This window comes from Gymnogyps californianus, chromosome 17 (genome assembly GCF_018139145.2).
Source record: "Gymnogyps californianus isolate 813 chromosome 17, ASM1813914v2, whole genome shotgun sequence".
NCBI lineage: Eukaryota > Metazoa > Chordata > Aves > Accipitriformes > Cathartidae > Gymnogyps > Gymnogyps californianus.
Genome location: NC_059487.1, coordinates 6,777,478 through 6,794,628, shown reverse-complemented (window position 1 = coordinate 6,794,628; position 17,151 = coordinate 6,777,478). Strand labels below are relative to the sequence as shown.

The 17,151-nt window shown below is 53.8% G+C and overlaps 1 protein-coding gene across 1 annotated transcript in view; it reads right to left on the bottom strand.

Moving 5' to 3' along the window:
* The window catches only part of JPH2 (junctophilin 2), a 34,004-nt gene that overhangs the window by 3,083 nt on the left and 13,770 nt on the right, over positions 1–17,151 (bottom strand). Inside the window, 4 exon segments of the mRNA XM_050907406.1 lie at positions 508–605; positions 1,708–2,309; positions 2,312–2,497; positions 5,979–6,097. Coding sequence (XP_050763363.1) covers positions 525–605; positions 1,708–2,309; positions 2,312–2,497; positions 5,979–6,097 — 988 coding nt within the window. The 3' untranslated portion in view covers positions 508–524.

Here is a 17,151-nt window from a genome sequence, read left to right as displayed (position 1 = left end):
GTGTTCTTGCCTCTTGCTCGGCTGAGTGCCAGGAAATACAGCAATGCACGGGTTACCTGGCAGCAGCCGCCACAGAACAGCAAATTGAAAGTGTTTCTTGAAGCATATTTGCAGAAAACAAATTTCAAATTTAACATCACACATTCTTGCACTGGAAGTCTCACTCCATGAACCATGCCCATGCAAATGGGAAGGCAAAACTATACTGTGGGATTGTATCCGATCAACACAGTTCAATTTTTTAACTTTGAGGAAATCATTTTATGAAAAGACTCGAGAACTATCCACTGAAATTACTCCACAAATCACTCTTGGAACAGACAAGGGGTAACTGAGAATCTCAGTGCTCAATGCAAGGTAATTGCATCTATTGAATAAATGCCCATGCATTTTCATCACCAGGGCATCCATCAGTGAATGATTTGCGTTGGCAGTAAAGCTAGTCGATCCTAAAACATCCACAGCAATGTCTACAAATTGAGGATAAAATCTTATTGCTCTTCTTACCTTGTCCGAGGGGCACATCATGTCAAAAAATGTACAAATAGGATGGCCAGACCAATGTTCAGTAAGATGACCATGCAGATCACGATTGTGTTAGGTCCCTGAAGGAAAAACCCAAAACAGAGTATTATATACCACAGCTCCAGGCGACGAGACAGATACAGCTTGATTCTGCTATTCAAAAATACCAGAATCACCCCCTCCTGACACACAGAAATCTGGCACTTAACCAGCCTGAATTTCAAACTAGTTGAATATCTATCAATCCCTATTCCTATTTCTTCCCTGCAAGCTCCTTCTAAGGAGGCTAAATCAGGCTTCTTCTGAGGCTAAATCAGATTAAAGGAGATCCCGACCACAGGCACATGAACTGCCAAGCCCATGTCAAGCTGCTCCTCCCAACTCCTTTCTCCACCCACATTGCCCATGTTTGTAAAGTTGCCGTTTTTAAGATGAACAAACGCACCCATATGAGATTGCTCTAATTTCAGACCAAAATATTTCCAAACTGTGCTTTTCTAAAGTTGCATCGGAACCATTCACGTCCAAAGGGCTGCAAGATAAGAAGCAGCGGGCTAATACAATGTCTGGTTTTACAGCTGTATTTGCTAACAGCAAAATTGAATTTCAGTGACCATATTTTAAATCTGGGAAATCAGCTGGTGATTCGATACCACAGTTCAGCTCATGAGGTGCCCCTACTGCAAAAAAGTAAAAGTAACAGGTAAAAAAGAAACCCCACTCAGCTTTTTCTTCCCTGTCCTACATCTTGCCCCCAACTTTCCAGATCCATGTTGGATGGTAAAGGGGTGGGAACAGAAGGGGAGAAAAGCATAAAAAGTGAATCAGAAGATGCCTGTTTTCCTCAAATTCTGAAATGGGGACGTGTCTGGAAGCGTATCTGCCCTGGTGCAGAGAGGAAGTTAAAGTAATAGGGTTATGAACGCCAGCCCCAGCAGCCGGGGCAGGGCGGGCTGGGAAGGCACCAGGAGAGGGGAAAACCAAGACCTGCCACCAGCAGGCTTCGGGATCCTGAAAAGAACCTCTGGGCGCTGCTCGGGGCCCACTGCAGCCCTGAGGCCATGGGCTCTGCATCCCTCTGGGCCCTTTCATACCTCCTGGGGAAAAATAAACCAAAAAAAAAGGCAAAGATGGCTCCCAGGCGTGCCTCTTGGGCTGCCTCTTGGGCTGCCGCCACATCACCTCTTCGCACTCCTCTGCCTCCTGCGCTGCCGCCACCGCTGCTGTTGGGGCCGGGCCCCGCTTGGCCCCCGTCTTGGGCTCCGTCCGCCCCGGCACCCTGGCCTCAGTCTTCCTGTCAGCGGCGGGCTCGGCCCGGCGCACAGCCCTGCGCTCGGGGCTGGGGCCCTGCTTTGGCTCCTTGGGCCGGGGCGGCTCTGGCTTGGCCTCCACCCTGGCCGCCGGCTTCTCCTCCCGCTCCTGTGGCGGGGCGGGGGTGCCCCCCCGGCGCTGGGGGTCTCCCCGGGGCTCCAGGGAGGGCAGCTCGGGCTCGGGGAGTGGCTCCTCCTCATAGTCCGTGGCGGGAGAGACCGGGGAGGTCCGGACGGCGTAGCTGTGGTAGCCCTTGAAGAGCTCGACGTCGGGCTCGTGCGCCATTCTCTGCAGTGGCCCGATCTCCATCTGCTCGGCGGGACGCCCCCAGCCCTGTGAGGGCGGCCGGCCCTCGCCCTCGGGGGGCGCGGGGCTCCCGCCGCCCGCCCGCCCGGCCGCCTCAGCCCAGCTGCCTGGACGGAGGGTGCCATCCTGGCGGGGGGCTGCCTTGGCCCGCTTGGCCTCGGGGGGGTGGTGGCGGGGCTGGGGGCCGAGCTGGCATGGCGGCGGGCCTCGTCCTGCTCGTGGAGCTGGGGGCTCTCAGGGGGCGTGGGGGGCGGCGGGGCGCCCTCGGGCCGTGGCGCCTCCTCCTCCATGTTGACGGCGTGCTCTGCATTCTCCATGATCTCCTGTAGCAGCTTCCGCTTCTGGTACTCGGGGCCTGTGGAGAGAGGGTTCAGTGTGAGGAGCTGCCCCGGGGGCCGGAGGGACAGCAGGCCGCTCCAGCTCTGTGCCACCATCATGCCTTTGACAGCTGTGCTCCCAGCCCCAGTGGGTTTGGGGACGACTGCAAGAGGGTCCAGGCTGGAGGCTGGGAGAAGAGGTGCTCCCAAACCAGAGCCTGCTTCCAGGAGGGATATCCTCCAGGAGCAGCCGGAGGCTGTGAGCCCCACCACATGCTGTCCGGCTGGGAAGAGCCAAAGGAGCAGGTGGGGAGCTCCAGATGAGGGTAAAGAAACTGAAAACCTGCAGCCCAGCTTTTTGCAGCCACACAGATGGGTTATCCTGGGGCTAAAGAAGATCCAGCTCCCATCCAAGTTTTTGTTTTTCTTTTTAATGGCTGGGAAGCTCTGCCAAGTGCCTTCTTTGGCGTCTAATAGCGTGGCAACTTCACAAGTGACACGGGGGTGCCCAGTCTCCTCGGGAAAGGCAGGTATCCCCAAACGATCTACCTGTCATCCCTCACGATAGGAAAAACACGTTTTTCATGCACAGAGCAGGGCTGGCAGTTTCACAGCCCTCCTCTCTGCACTGAGCCACGCAACAGCAGCAAAATTACCTGGCACCATCACACAAGGTGACTCAGGGCTTCGGCTTTCGTGCTGGCCTCATCTCCCACGCTGACTTGTCAGCTCTTAGCAACATTGCCCTCGCTTCAATTATTCACCTATCATTAAATCTTTACTTCTTGTTAACCCTAGGCCGTGTCTGCAAAGCAAACTGCGGTCCAGCTAGGGTCTGGGGAAGTCAGCCAGAGCCTGACACCGAAGATGTCCATCGTGCTGGGCGGCTGGCTGAGCAAAATCCACCACTGAACAACTGGGAATATCTTTTGGAATAATAACCCTGCACAGTGCTCTGCGCGCTGGGATCCGTGCTGGGACAGGGGTCCCCGCACGTCACTGCGATGCTCATAGCAAGTGAGAACAAGAAGAGCATGCTCCTTATGGACAGCGCAAGGTCGCAAAGCAGCTTGTTTGAAAGCAAAGCACCTGCTTTTGAAAGTGGCTTTGGCCTCATTCTGCTGAATCCAAGCGATGCTGAGGGGTGCAGACGTAGAGGGCTTGCTCTGTGCTCCTGAATGGCACAGACTGTGGAGCCGCACCGTCCCCGGCTGCCTCGTGGGTCCTCCCCTCGTCTCCTCCACCCCAAGGATGGATGCAGACTTGAGCCTGGTCAGGAAATTGGGATTGGTGCTCCTTTCCCTCTAATAAATCAGTGGTGTGATTTGCATGCTGCTACCTCCTGCCCATGCAGGCAATGCCTCCGCTCAGAGGGGGCAGTGGGGAGAAAGAGGGCACTGATTTTAGCTGCTCTGCCCTGCCTGCACGCTCCTGTCAATCAACAGGCGACCCATTCAGGGCCATTTATTTCTGGCTGCAAGTGGATTATTTGGAAGCCGTTTCAACAGTTGTTCAGACTCCTCAAAATAGGCTGCCTGCAGCTCCAGGCTCCTTGCTCTCTCCTGCTGCTTTCTTCTCCTCCTGAATAATTCACACCAAAAAAACCGCAACTGCCTGGAGGGCACCGCACAGCTCCGATCCTCCTCACCTCCCCACCTTCACCTCCCAGCACAACATTTCAGCAAGGGCTTTGGCTTACATCCCTCTCCTCTAAGCTATTAGGGTTGATATCCTAAACGAAACCCAGGGCTCAATACTTATTAGAGATATGAGGCTTGCTGAGTAGGATTGCCCTGTGCCAGACATAGCAGGGTCTATCTGCCAGGATAGCAGGGGGAAACGCAGCTGCTGAACACTGCCAGGCTCTCCTGGCTGTGTGACCAGCAGCTCTGAGTCCTAGCAAAACCCAAGGGTGGACTTCTGTCTGTTTGTTCCTGGATGGGGCAGCCATGCAAGAAGAGACATTTCCCCTTGCTGTGCTCTTAGGGAATTTAGAGATTTAAAAGAATCATAGAAGAAAAACATGCATTAGCAGCTTACAAGGCCACTGAGAGAGGCCAGGACCCAAGCGAAGCCCTACATAAAAGCAGCGAGAGGATTCAGCACCCGAGGAGCCAGGAGTGCAGGCCAGGCAGCTTCAGGCATTTTGCGGAGACCGTTTCAATTGTCTCATTCAATTGCCATGGGTGGAAAAAATAATCTAGCTAGATGTCAAAAACCTCCCATCAGGAATTCCAGTTTCCTTTGCCTCTGTGCTATAAATACCCCAGTGTGCAAAGGGTGAATGTGGAGCTGTGAGTGGCAGCTGGGGAGCTTATGTCAGGATCAAGCGACGTTTAGCTATTGTTAAATGAAGTGCCACACGCTGGCTCATGCCCATGCCTGGGCACTGTGGTGTTTCCCCACTCAAAGCCAGCTCCGATGGGCCTCGCTGGGCGGCAGGGAGGAACGGGCAGCCCTCCAGCACGGCATCTCCCCAGCTAGTAGGCGCAGGGCAAGGTGGGAGTACAAGGAATTTAGGCAAATCTGTCAGCATGACTCTCCCCGGCCAAGTGCCGGGTGTGAGCCGTACCCCTTTCCCACTGCGTGCCCTATGCCGGGGTGTAGTACCAGAGACCCAGAGGCACCGAAATCAGAGCAGGAGCAGGTGGCAGGCTTTGCTGAGCAGGAGTCAACCTTTGGCTTCTACCCCCAGTTTTGCCACTGTGATGGTCCCTTGTGATCCTGCTTCAGCAGCCACGGGACACTTGTTGCAGGTAGCAAAGCCAGATAATAAGACAGACAGGATAAAAATGTAGGCACTTGGATCCTTGTTTTCTGCTCTGTTATTACCTTCCCTCTCTGGAAAGGAAAGCTTTCCAGGCAGAATACATCTCTAGCTAACTCGGTCTAGGGAAAGGTAATGGCATTCACAATGCTGCTTCTAGTATTACACTTCCTATCTACTAATCCTCAGTGCTTGGTCTCACAGAAGGAACCTCCCAAGTGTTTTCCCAGCCAAATAATCAGCAGTGATGCTAACAAATAAATAGGGAATCAGGGAAGTAGTATTTTGCATTAGCAACTTTCTTACAGGATATTACAGCCTCTAATTAGCCGAGTCTGATCGTACCCTGGTGCAGTGTGCGGCCCCACAGGATATGGGCTTGCGAGTCAATGTGTAAAGCTGTTCCAAGAAAAAGCCACGAGGGATATATCTACAGGAGTGCTGCAAGTAGACATGAGCTCGCTGCCTGCCCTGCCTGGTGCTGGGAGGGCTTCAGCGTGTGGCGAAACACGAGGGGAAGTTGAGGGACTGTGGGTTTTTGCTCCAGGCTATGGTAACATATTCCAGCAGGTAAAACAGTGGTATAAGGAGGACAGCAAATCATCCAGGGCAGGGGGCTGGCTGAACTTGCGTGAAAGAGAATTTAGAATAGACAGGAGGGCAACCCGTGGAGTTATAAAGTGGGTGAAGCATTTGAACAGATTCCCCAAAGAAATTGCAAAATCCCTCTTAGAAGATGCCTCTGGTCCTACCTGGCTGGTAGAAGTCCGGGGAGAGCTCCCTGGCCATCATTCTGGCTATGCCCGATTCGTTGTTAGCTGCCTGAGCTGCCTGCTCTGACCCTTCAGCCTTGGCTTTGGCATGAGCTGTCCTGCGGAGAGAAGAGGGGACAACAGTGAGTGCCATCTGAGCCAAGATTGTCCCAGCTCGAGCAGCGGACCCTGTCCAGCAACAAAATCAAATCAGCCCATCTGGCATAACAGCACCCAGCACTTGCCCACTTGACCCAAAAACCCCACACTTGAGGAGAAAATACCAGATTTTCAACAAGTAAGGGGCACAGATGCTTAAGGCTAAGGTGTGAAGGTTGCACGCAGCCACGCAAGGGAACAGGGCAGGTGTATTTGCAAACATGAGCATGTTCATGTGTTGCAGCGAGGCAGCAGGTGCTGCAAAACGGGCTTGCCGCCGTGCTGCGAAGCACTGAAAACCTAGCTCAGAGGAATGCCTAAAGCATCACCGCAGGCATCTTTGGAGCATAAGGGGACAACAACGTGATGGCTGAACACTGCTGTGCTGTCACCAGCCCTGAGCTGCTGCACCTCACCAGAGGCAGCATGCCCCTGCCCAGCACACGGGACACATTTTACCCCAGTGTCTCTCCCGTAGCTCTCCAGCAAACACCACACATTGTCCAAGGGGCTGCTTTACTCACCGCAGCCCGGGGGGAGCTGCTCTCACCAGTGTTGGGAAAGGCAGATCTATTGCCTCCCTCTCAGCTTGGCTCCCCGAGTCCTCTCCACTCCTTCCCTGCACATCTCCTCCTTGCTCCATAGGGCTATACGGCCATCAGAGTTATTTCGCTGGCCGGCTGTCATATTCCTCGCATGCCTTGTACTCGGGGCCCTGTGATCTTTAAGCTAAAAGCAGGGCTGACTTTACAGCCCAGCTGCTCGTGGTCTGGGAAGGAGCTGACTTCAAACAGCGAAATTGCACCTTAAAAATAAGGGAGGGTGAAGCACCGTATATTCAGCTGCTTTGTTCCACTCGGGGCTTATGGAAAGCTGCTTTCCCCATGCTCTCGCTATCATGTTTGCTGAGGCTCCCCATATCTCCCTTGCTGCACATAATGGAGCATACACTGGCTGCACATGCAAAACCACATATTTTTGTGTGGACAATTAGATAAGCGGTTAGCAGCCCTCAAACTCCAATTCACTACGAATTACAACCTTTAATGTGGTCTTAGGGTGTCTGATGAGCCCTTTTCAGACTCAGGTTGGTATCTGGTCATGTTTTAGGACAAAAAATGATGAAAGATGCAGTTCTCATCCCTGCAGTGAAAATGCTCCAGAGGAATTCTTGGACTGTCAGTCATGAAATCAGGATTAATTCTTTCCCATTAAACTGAGACGCAGTACGCAGACAAGACTAGCTTTAGTCTGAATACTCGACAGGTGCAATGAAAAGGTGATAGAAATGCTGTTCTGAGACCCTTAGAAGGTAGAAGATATACATATATACATACACACATACACACACACCCCATTTTGAGTAGCTGCGGGGAAAGAACTAAATGTAGGGCATTAATCCCAACTGATACAGGCAACAGTGTGACTTGACAGGGAGCTGAAAATGCTGTTCAGGGCCCTGTGATAAAGAAGAGGGTGCGGAGCTGCTGTGGCTCAGCCTGTCTCTCTCCCTGGGATGACATCCCGCTCTGCTGGAGCCATGATTCACCTCCCTGCCCACACTCCCATGTTATCTCCCTGCTTTCTCTGCAGGCTGAGCTGCCTGGCATTGCTCATTCTTGGTCTTGTTATCCAAAATTATTACAGCTCCCGAAAAATCCAGAGACAAGACGTGATGAGGCAGAAAACAGCAATTTTAAGCTGCTGCTCGCAAGCAGGAGGTCTGAGGCAGCTCTGAACAGAGAAAGCACCTCCTTTTTTGGTAGCATATAATCAGTGTGATTAATTCCACTATAATCTGGCAGGGGCCAAGGGGGATGTTTCTGTGCTCTCCATGCCTGGGGGATCGGAGCAGGCGCGCTGCACGTGGGGCACACAGCCTGCCCGGTCTCGGCCCCGGCCCCAGGAAGAAGCTTGCAAAGTAAGGATCTGGCTCTTCACCCCGGCAGGACGTGCTCCGACCCTTGGCTTTGTCCTGCTGCTCTCAGAGGACGGGATTCACCATACAGAGATAAAATCCTCCCTTTCAGCCGCTCACTGAGCCAGGCAGAGGCTATCCCAGCCACTTCCCAGCCAGATAATCAGCCAGCCCCAGCTGGGGGAGCAGCAGGCAGCTCCTGGCAAGCAGGTGGATGCTTTCCTAAAGGTGACTTCCAAAAAAGTAGTCTGGAAGTGGACTGGATGCAGAGTCTGCTCCCTCTGCTAGTAAGGACAGAGCCAGACTCACGCTGATGTGTTACCAAACAGGTGCAGATGGCTCCCACATGCTCAGCTCTCCCTCAGCATCTGGGGCCAATGCAAGGGAACAGCCTGGGGGTGTTGGAGGTGACAAGGCAGCTCTTTTCCTGCTGGAGATTTCCTTTCCTCCAGAGAAGCTGCTGGATACTATCTGGCTGCTGCATGGGGCTTGAGTACTGCAGTTCCTGTGGGTAAAGAGATGGCAAGGCCAGGAAGAGCCCAACCTGGGTTGCAGAGGCTGCGGTGAGGATGCTGTGGGTGGTGGGGAGCTGAGCTGGCTGGGCTGAGCCATCGCTGCGAGCCACCACGGCCCCAAGGGCAGAAGGGCTCTACAACAAGCCCTCCTGGGCACAGAGGGGTGTGAGGCCAGGGAGGCCACAGGGCAGCTCCCGAGCTCCATGCACGGAGCTGTGACAGCAAGCTGAGAGGCATGACTTTGGGATCCCCCACTGCCCTGGGGATGCGAGTTGCATGGCAGCTCTGCCTGGCTCCCTCACTCTGCAGGACATGCCTGACCTCTGCTCCTGTCCCTCTGCTTGCAAAGTCATCCAGAAGTGTTTGATCTGGGGGGACTAAAAGATCAACATGGCTGCTGCTTCAAATCTGGCAGCTCCGGCACACTATGTGTTGGCCCTGCCGGCATCCCGGGGAGGCCATGGCACAAGGCAGAGTGCTGCTTTCCCCTGGCCAGCAGCCCGGCCCCGGCAGGGATGCTGATGCTCTGTGCTGGGTCCCTCCGTCACTGAGATCTTTTATTACAGCAGCAGCCAGGTGATGAACATCTGGCTTAGAGAGACACAGCATGGTCTTTTAAGTACATCTCCCCCAGCTGTGCCATGCATCCCCAGGGCACGAAGGGAAGGCACTGCTGCTCGCAGCCTTCCAAAAAGCCACGCTGAGGGTTTAGTAACACTGTGACAAAGCACAGCCTGGAGGAAAGGGCCCAGCCATAACAATAACATCTAACTTGCCTAGAGTATTTCTGAATTTATTATTTATCTGCATGGCTGGCACTGCCTGGGAGCTCAACGCAGAGAAAAACTTGGCCCTGGCTGCAAAGCAGGAGACAAATACCAGCTGCCCTGGGAGAGCCCAGCGCACACAACCCGCAGCACAAAAGCCTCTCCCAGCCCATGGCCCGGGGTCTGCCGGGCGCAGTAGTTAAAAAAAAAAAAACTCAGGCAGGGTTGAGAGAGGCAGGAAGGTGAACTTTGAACCTTAGACATGAAACATATAAGAGGAAAATTTCTTCCAAGGTTAAGATCTGCTCAAAAAACAGAATCAGCTTTTGCAAAAAGGAAAATACCGGCCTTTTATTATATGCATATAAATTTGATACTTTTCAGGCAGCACTTGAATCAGGGCCACACTTTTTTATTTACTGCTGGTTGTGCTGTCAGCTCCCAGCACCTCTGCAGAAAGCAGCCCATGCAAAAACCACCAGAGGAGAAAGTCTGGAGATGGAGGAGGTCAGGGTGAAACTGAAACAGAGGCCCACAGATTTTATAGCACCCAGCAGCAGAATTCAAAAGCCCCTTTTCAAGCCAGTGAAAACATGTCCAACTGGGGGCAATAAACACAAAAAGGGGCTTTTACAAACCAACGTCCCAAGCGAGGCAGTACTGCCTGGGATGAGCGCTTCCCAGTTTCACCCTGAGCCATCTACCCGGGCAGTGCCGTTAAAAATAGCTGCGGTGAATTCTTTGCAAGGAGGAGCAGCAGCCCTGTGCTGAGCTGAAGGGAGGTATGTGGGCAATGTCTGCAACCCTCATCCCAGTCTCGCTGCCGCTGTCTCCCGGCAGCACTGGCTGGGTCACAGTGGCTGCTCCAGGGCCGCCCCAGGCAGGGAGGCTTCACATGCCGGCTGGACGGGTGGGAGAGGGAGGGTTAAATGCATCTGCTGTTTTATTTGCTCCTCTGGCACGGCTCTAATGCTCTAATTGTTTTTGTACTAGTGCAGGACAGAGCACCACTCCTGTCCTTCCTGGCCGTCTGCCAGAAACACTGCCCGAATCATTCCTCCGACTGCTACTAAAATCCCCTGTGGATACACGAGCCGCAGCTGAGCACCGTGCTAACAGGTGAGACCCAAAGCCAAGCCAGCATGCCCGTCTCTTTGGACAGTTTGTGCAGTTTTGCACATCCACATTGGATTAGACTGTAAATGAGATTGGAATTAGCAGAGAATACTGCAAATACCAGACGGGGCTGGGCCGCCTGCAGGTGCAGCGATGACCTTGCCGCTAGAAATAGGGGAAGAGCTCAGCTCTCTGCCGAAGCTATTGCACATTTGCTTATTAAGGGAAAGACAGACCTCTCCAGCACCATTCTTCCTTCTCCAGGGTCCACCTCCTCCCATTGATTCAGCAAACCCTGAGCAAGGACCAACTGAACACCTTTTTCTTGCCATTCTTGATACCATGAGCTGCCAAAAAGGCCATTAAGCAAATGTAATTCATCAGTCGGCTCTAGGAAGGGAGACTTCTGCTAAACTCCCCTCTCCTGGAAACTGGCTTTTCCATCTCCAGCCAAATCCCTGCTTCAGCATCCGGCAGGAATCATTTTGTCCTTCTGAAGAAACTTAGGATAACAATTTGTCTTGGCAGGAATGTTTGCAGCACTCAGAAGGAATAGACGGAAAGCTGCAGAAGTGCTTTTGCTGATGGCAACATGGTCCCTCCTGTGTTCACATCGCAAAAGGCAAGGACACACAGACCTGACCAACACAGACCCATGTTGGGGGTTGGACTAGATGACCTTTAAAGGTCCCTTCCAACCCAAACCATTCTATGAATCTGACCTGACCAAGACAGACACTTGCCTCTCTAGTTGGAGCATCCCTTTCTTCCTGCTCAGTCCCAGTCCATCTCCTTTGTGCCTCTCCCTCTGCCTCCATGTGCATGCAGATACCAGCAAAGCTCTGCTACCCTCATTTGCCTGGAACCAGCGCATGGGACTGAATATCCCTTTTCAGTCCATCTCTCGTGCCACTTTCCCTGCCCACAGTCAAACCCATCTGCGTGTCCCACCCCACGGGTGTCCTGCCCTGAGAGCCAGCTGTACCTTTCACCCTCCTTTTGCACTTTTTGCTCCATCACTCGTGCACATACCCACTCAATTTAGACTCTGACATCCCTGGGGTGGATGAGTCTTTGCTGGTTTATATTACGGACTCTGCACCTGCAAGGTGTGATCTAAATTGTGAATTAAGCATAAATCAACATGAACTGCCTCCTAAAGGAAACACCTCCATACCACTGTAAAAGAAATCCAAAAAGAGAAGCCATCCTGACCTTGCAGAGCAGCTCTGCCCTCCAGCCTCCCTTCCCTTGCAGCCAGCTCATGAGATGCCCCAGGCTTTTCACTCATGGTACCAGCACTTACACAGAAGTGGTGGCACTCTGTACATGCCCAGGCTACTTAGCTGGATAAATCGGACCTTTTCTCCTTCCTTCCACAGAAAGGGCATGAACAGGCCATTCAGCCAGAAGAAAAGCATCCTTTTCTGAGCAGTGCTTCAGGAGCACAGGCCTGGCAGAGCTCCTTGCCACCTAACAAGCTCAGCAAGCATTAGCCTTTATGATTACTTGGTGAATTTTTAAAATACCGAAATGTTATCCTCAGCTCTAAATAGCTCAGAGCCACTTGCATCTTTCACCAAGGGATACTTCCCCTTAGAACAGTTAAAGTGATATTAATCTTACAGCAGACATCTGCAGCTGTCTTCAATAAGACGACAACCTACGCACCCCAGCCCTGCGTACGGGAGATTTGCTCAATTAATCTCCGCCACCCTGACTGCCTCGCGAGCCGAGCGGGACCGAGTGGGCAGCTAGCCGTCAGGGCTTGGCCATGCCAGCCCGCACGGGAGCCCATGGGCTGCAACGAGCCAGTGGGGCTGGCATAGACCGCAGCTGCTCTCCGTTTCCCCCGCAGCCGCTCTCCGTTTGCCCCACAGCCCTCGGATGCCAGCTGGCAGCTGCCCGGAGCCAGCTAAATGGAGTGGTGCAAGCCAGAGTCTGCCAGTCAAAGGGCCGCCGGCCACTGGTACAGCAGCATGGCCCTGGGGCCACTGTGTTGGCCCCAGACGGGCAGGACAGGCAGCTCCTCGCCCTGCCGGAGCCCGTCCTGCCAGCACAGCCAGGCTGGGAGCAGCTCATGAGAGCATCCACAGAGATATCTTTGGGGGAAAAAAAGCAGGGATTTGCAGCTGCCAACTGGACTCCCTCCTCCTCCCCCTGGTTTTCAGGTCCGCTCTCCTCTGTGCTGCCCTGGATGCAGATTAAGTGGAGCCCAAAGGAGCGGGAGCCCAAAGGAGCGAGTCTCCCAGAGCAGCACAGCCTTGGGACTATGCACAAACGCCACTGATTTATTCCAGCTTCCACCACGCCATTACCAAAGGGGCTCAGCTAATGCTCTGGGGAACCCTTATTTAATTAGCTACCACTGCAAGATCAAAGCAGCCAGGTTATCCCACTGATAAACGCATCAAAACATCTTTACAGCACATATGCAATCAGGGTCTTCCAGTCTTTCATCCCCTGTGTGCTCCTGCCTCCCTGCCTGTACCTGCACTGAGCAGGCAGGGGCTCCTCCCTGCCCTGCCCAGGGGAATGAATTCCCACTTCCAAGAAAACATCAGGGCTGCAGCAGTCATTTGTTTTGAGGGAGCCCAGCCTGACCCAGGAGCTCCTGCCCAGCCCCAAGCTCTGCCAAACAGACGGCATCCACAAGCCAAGTGTGTTTTACCCGATTGCCAGCTCCTCCAGCGCTAAAGTGGGTCAGAAAGTGTGTGTTTTCTCTCTAAGATTGTTTTTTCAACGAAAAGTTTTAGCAACTTCTAACTCAAATGTTTTTCAGATTTCAGCAATCCAAACCAAAAGAGTGAGGAACTGCAGTATCTGTTTTGTGATTTTTTCCCAGTCAAAAACGAAAAGCAGGATTTTTTTTTTTTTTTTGAGGAAATGAAAGCACACAGATTTCTTAAAATATTGCATTTGGTCAGAAGCCCAATGACTCATCAAAATTTAAGGCAGAATCCTTTTTCTCCCAGCCCTCTAGGTCTCTCAAGTTGACATTCACAGATCTGAGGTCCAGGAGAAACAAGAGAGGGAGCAGGGAGCTGCGAGGGCTGCCAGCCCACTGCCCAGGCTGCAGCACCCATGTCCTCTGCACCTGCACTCAAGGCTGCTGGTGGCACCCAGGCAGATGGGACACCAGGTCCCTCCCGGCGCTCACTGAAGGCTCAGCAGGCCTCGCAGGAGCAAAACGACAAAAACTTGGGCTCAGAAAGCCAAAGGGCTCTGGCTCAGCACCAGGATAAGCTGAAAAAAATGCACCTCCTCCAGGAGGAGGGACGGTTTCTGTATCTCAGGCTTTATATTTAAATTGGACATTTTACTTAAATATTTTTTCTTCTTCAAGATAAGCCTATTTCACATTCCACTGAAATGACAATAACCTCTGAGCAAAGCCTGACTGATTCCAATGATTTTAAAGCCCGGCTCCCTGCTGGCTAATTTCAAGCATTTGGATGGGAGTCAAAGCCTTCCTGCTCCACACGGCAGCAGATCAATTGAACGAGAAGCTACCATTTTCCACAGTCGTTTTTGCAGATTAAAGTCACACTTCATTTTTCCCTTTCTGTGTTTGTAAGCTGTTGAGATAAGGATTTCCCACAAGGTCAGAATGAACAGCCCATTAATTCCACTTTCCCTGCCTGGCTGGCTATCTGAGTCGTACCTATCCCTGGGGCTGACATCCTGCCATCCCGACTCTGCTGCTCTTGAGGAGATCCCTGCAAGCCACAGCCCTGCTTGCTTCAACCCCAAAGACCCAGGAAGCCCTGGAGAAAGCAGTTTGCTGCCCAACAGATGCTTTCTCCTTGGAGCTACTGAAAGTGCATGCTCCCTCTTACCCTAATAGGGCATGAAAGTGCCTAAGGAAATTCATGCGAGGCGGGTGGAAAGCAGATAAAGCCGTGTGCACCCTCCTCTGGAGTCAAAACGCATCAGCATAACAAGCACGGTGGGCCAAAAATGTGTCAGTGCTGGAGCCGCGGCCAGCCTGGGCTGGACATGAGGCCGTTCTGGGAAAGGGCTGAAAGAAAGGGATGAAGGCGTCACGCCATCACTCATTTCATGACACCAAACCCCTCCAGCCCGCAAAGCCCTGCACACGGGGGACACACATCGTGGGGGTCCCGCAGCTGGGGCAGGTGTCTGATCCTGGCGCTAGACCCTAACCCTGGAGCTCGCTGTCCCCATGGCCACGCAGGGCCAGGAACGGAGAGGGGCTCACCCGAACCCTGCAGCCTGCTCCCTGCCCGGCTCCAGTGGCCAGGACAGCATGGGTGAGCTAGAAGGAGGGGTGAGCCCAAGGACCTTTTGGGGTGGGACGAGCGTCAAGCAGCGGTTCGAAACAGGCAGTACTTGTACAGAGCTGGAGACTGGTGCCCTGGGGCAGCAAAACCACAAAACCCCAGCCCAACCAAGCCCAAACCAGCCCTGCTCAGTCCCGATCACGAGGCTGTAAAGACCCAGTCCTGGCTCTGGGACAGGAGCTGGGTGTCCCCATCTCCAAGACATGAGTGACACAAAGTCCCCGAGCTCCCAATCTAGGGTACAGGGAGGCTCGGGCAGAAGTACTGCTCCTAACCAAACCACACGTGGTGACAACGCAAGGCCATGGCACAAGGCAGCCAGGGGCATTCTTACTTCAAGAGCTTTGAGGGAAACCCAAGCCGAAGTGGTCCTGGCCATGGTGGCACAGGCCAGGCAGGTTTCCCCTCGCCATCCCCACAGATGGTTATCCTGGACACTGACCTCAGTTTGTGCTGATAAGCCACGCGGAGGAGATCACACCTGCTCAGGAGCTGCAAGGGGAAAAGGTCTTTATTTGCCTGGTTTCATGGGAAGGAGTGAGCACTGCCGGCACTAGCGCCGCACAGAAAGCGGGAGAGTCCCAGCCCCGGGCTTCAGTTGGTGCAGAAATAGATGCCAGCAACTAGGTTTCTATTAACCAACAGTGAATGAAACAAGATTATCCTCTTTATAAACACACCGAGCTCTGTGAGAAACATCTTTGCTGGGAGAGCAGGACCAAGGAGCATCCCCTCACCGCTGTGTCCTGGCACCCAGCTATGGCAGGAGCCGCGTGGTTGCCCTCATTTCTCTCTGCCCACATGCGTGCTGGCTCTCTCTGAGCCCGGCCTGCGGAAGCACGGAGATGCTCAGTTCCCACTATGGGGGCTGCGGGGCAGCCAGAATACCCAGCCGTCACGGACCTGCCCTCGGCTCCTGCCACTTGACCACCTCCAGGTGTGGCTGCACCTTGCTCAGTGTGAGCGTCCCCCTGCACCCCACGGGGAGTCTGAGGGGGATTTTAATGAAGCCAGGGTAGTCCTGTCCCTGCCTTCACCTGCACCCACCTATCTTTTAAGCCCCCTCAGAGGTCAGGCTGTGGCATCTTTGGTGTCTGATCGTACAGCTGCAGAGATGCTGCTCCCAACTCCTGTGTCTCTCCCTGGCCACTCCCGCTTGGAGGCAAATCGCAGCCAATATCTCACCCGGGGCCAGGACAAGCTCTGCCCATCTCCTGCCTGCTGCTGCCTCCTTGTTACATGCCCATCCATCACAGAGGGGTGTGCAGTCCTGGAGCAGAGAGATGGTGAAGCTGGGACAGCAGAGGAGGATCAGCTGCTCTCCCAAGCGGGGAGCCCCCCTGGCAGCGACTGCCTTGAAGCATCACTGCTGCCCGCTCTCGTGGGCTGGCCGTGAGCATCCTGCCCTCCGGCCTCAGACCTAAAGGTCTGGGAATGCCCACACCTCTGGCTTTTTAAAAGCCCAAGAAAAGCTGAAAGCAAAGGATATTTTAAAAAATTCTAAAACTCTTTCAGAGCGAACTCCAAGTCTGAGCACGGGGGTTTAACAGACCTGAAAATCCCAGGCACAAACTGGGATTTTCAGGAAAATCCCAGGCCCGATCTGGCCTCGGGGAATCCGAGCTGTGCCGTCAGTCCCAGGACAGCCGAGGCTGCCATGGCCACCGGACCAGCCCAGCTCTGCCCTGGACACACGCCATGGCTCACCAAAGAGGTGCATTGGGAAGACATCGCTTTGGTTACCCACCTTCCCCACCAGCGGCATAAACCCCCGAGAGCACTGGGGACGAGGGCAGGAGCTCGCCAGGGCAGAGCCGTGCCAAATAAAGCACCTTATCCGTGGAAGCGCACGGCTGAGCTCCAGCGGCGTGGGCTGCCACGGGCCTCGGCTCTCAGCTGTCGCACTCGGGCAGCACTGATAAAGCCCTGCTCTGCCTGCCCTTATTTAGTCAGGAGGCTCTGCTGACTCCAGCAATTTCAGGACGTCATTTGCACCACACACCCGCGTTCCCCGAGGAGACGCTCGCTGCCGCCTGGCCACGCAGGCTGGAAATGCTGAGCGCAGGGAGACAGCGGCAGCGCTGCCGGGAATGTGGCTGGGCAGGGGAGGTTCGGAAAGCGATACAGGAGCCGTCAAGCACTCTTGTTATTTGAAGGGAGAGCTAAGACGTGCCCCAAAGACACGGGCATGGACAGAAAAACAACTTAAGCTTCAAAACCAGGCAACAGCTCACACTATGAACGATGCCCACGTGTCGCTGCCGGGGAAGCCGCACTGATGTGATTTCTGACACCAAGTGCTCACCGCAGCTCCGCGATGCTTTAACGCAGCCCAGGCTCACCGTGATGAGTAAACCCTACGTTAACAGGAATTAAAGCCTAACATTTCAGAAT